A 2438-nucleotide genomic window follows, 5' to 3' on the forward strand; every position below is an offset into this window, starting at 1 on the left:
CATGGTCTGGCAGTCAGAGGATCGGTCCCTGGATACGTACAACCCCATATAATGTCCAACTTCGCGCCAGAAATCACGCAACAGACGTAGGCGCAGATTGATTAGCGCGTGGACTTTATCTTGTCCAAATCCTTCCATGGCATGCCACTCGACATGGACGCCACTCCTTCGCTCCAGCAACTACGCCTGCCCACCATGAAACTCTCCCGCGCCAAGCTCGCATGCATAAATACCACACGCAGCAAACCACCCGTCACGGCGCAGCACCGGCACGCACGTTGGTCATCCACGAGCTAGCACCTGGTCTACCAAAAGCTCGACCGAAATGCCGCCTCCTCGCCGCGGGGCCGCCGCCCTCCTCGTCCTCGCGGCCGTCATCCTCCTCGCCGCGGGCGGAGCCGACGCAGCGCGGGGCCACCGGAAGGCCGGCGGCGGCATCAGCCAGCAGGCGTGGCGGTTCCTGGCGTCCCACAACGCGGCGCGCCGCGCGGTGGGCGTGCGCGCGCTGGCGTGGGACGGCGGGCTGGAGCGGTACGCGCGCGACTACGCGAGGGCGCGCGCGCGCGCCGGGTGCGCGCTCGTGCACTCGCACGGGCGGTACGGGGAGAACCTGTTCCGCGGCAGCGGCGCCGGCGGCGGGGGCGGGTGGACGCCCGAGGCCGTGGTGGAGGCGTGGGTGGTGAAGGAGCGGGCCATGTACGACGCCCGGTACAACGCCTGCCGCGGCGCCCGGGGCGCGTGCGGGCACTACACGCAGATCGTGTGGCGGAAGACCACCAGGGTCGGCTGCGCCACGGCGATCTGCGCCGGTGGCCGCGGCACCTTCGCGGTCTGCGCGTACGACCCGCCCGGCAACTACGCCGGCGTCAGGCCGTACTAGGCGAGGGCCGTGGAGGGACACCGGACACGTTCGTGAGGGAGACGGTGGCGCGCACGCCGCTGTGCGTGCGTGCATGACCGGAGTGACGGCGGGGCTTGTGTGAGTTGAATTTGTTTACGTGGATCGTATGGTTGGTTCCAGTGATTTGTATGCTGTTTGATTCGTTATTCGTTAATTTGCTTGGTGAAATGGAGGAAATAAGCTGATTTTTCATTCTGTTACTATTATTACTTTTGTTGCTGCCAAACTCGAAGAAACACGACGAGCGACGTGCCTTTCGTGGCTCAGGAGAATTGGCATGAAGATTTGTTCTTTAAGCATCTCCAACAGCCGCGTTATATTGTTAAAATTTTGCTAGTAGGTCTTTGGCCCAAAGCCCAATTAAAATTCTGAAATTCTCTTGGCCCATTCATGCACACATGTGAGTGGAGTGAGTGAGGCTAAAGTTTAGTCCCACCCTGAAAGTTGGGAGAGAGTTGCACCTCTTTATAACGTGAGTTCTTCTACCACTTGTATGAGCATTAGAAGAGAAGACCTACACGCGCTCGCCTCGCCACGCCACGCCTCGTCACGACGCGCCGCGGGTTGCGGGATTGAGCCGAGCCGAGGACAGAGCTATGCACGTTGTCTATATTTTTGCTACTCGGGAAAATTAATGAGTCATTAATTAATAATTAATGGACGCGTTAATTACTGAACCGTTTCTGATTCTTTTGGATCGTGACGACTTGGACGTGAGGTTTATTCCCACGACCTACCCGGCCCGCACTATATAGTCAGGCAAACGCCTGCCCTAGCCGCCGCTGCTTCGTATGGTTTCTCACCACCGTTCCAGATCATTGCGCCGCCAAGCAAGTCTTCTCAATCCCTCCTTTCGGCGTGCACCGGAAGAAGGGATAGCAGACCTCTGGAACCCCGCCTCTTGTGATCTTGTACGGGAGAGGGGCGATCAGGTTTTTGGAGAGCGCACTCGCGCGACTGCTGGCAGCGACGACTTCGCGAACGACGACTTCTTCCCCGACCTCGGCAACCTCGTCCTCGACGACATGGGTGACAACGTCAACGCCGGCGGTGTTGCTCCTGCTGCACCGTATGTGATTCTATTTTTTCTGTTCGAGATCGTGGTAGAATTCATGTTTCTAGTATGTGCCCTAGATGTGATCTGTTCATCTGCTATGGTAGTTCACATGATTAGTTTAATCTCTGTAGCTGTAATCATGATTATCTTCTGTTTATTCGGATTAAATCTCGTAGTAATTTGCTCATATTTCCAACAATCCAAAAACCTGATTATAGGCAATTTACTCCGAGTGGTTTTGCTGCGCATCTGAAGCCGCCTGCCTTTAAGGGGGCGCAATATAAGAGGTGGCGCACGAGAGCAGTCTACTGGTTTCAGACCATGGGCTGCTATGACGCCACCAAGGGCAAGCCTGAGGGCGATCTTAATCCAGCACAACTGGAAGCTTTTGAGAAGATCGATACCCTCTTTAAAGGCGCTCTTCTGACTGTTCTTGATGACTCAATTGTGGATTCGTATATTTCGTTTGACAACGGCAAG

At 56.5% G+C, this 2438-nt stretch overlaps 1 protein-coding gene across 1 annotated transcript; it reads left to right on the forward strand.

Annotated features, from left to right (window-relative positions):
* Nucleotides 1-229: 229 nt before the first annotated feature.
* On the forward strand, nt 230-1104 carry LOC125512755 (pathogenesis-related protein PR-1-like). Its single transcript, XM_048677848.1, has one exon. It carries the CDS (start codon nt 326-328, stop codon nt 878-880), a length of 555 nt encoding a protein of 184 aa, XP_048533805.1. The 5' UTR covers nt 230-325; the 3' UTR covers nt 881-1104.
* The last annotated feature ends 1334 nt before the right edge of the window (nt 1105-2438 follow it).

This window comes from Triticum urartu, chromosome 6, assembly GCF_003073215.2.
Source record: "Triticum urartu cultivar G1812 chromosome 6, Tu2.1, whole genome shotgun sequence".
Taxonomy (NCBI): domain Eukaryota; kingdom Viridiplantae; phylum Streptophyta; class Magnoliopsida; order Poales; family Poaceae; genus Triticum; species Triticum urartu.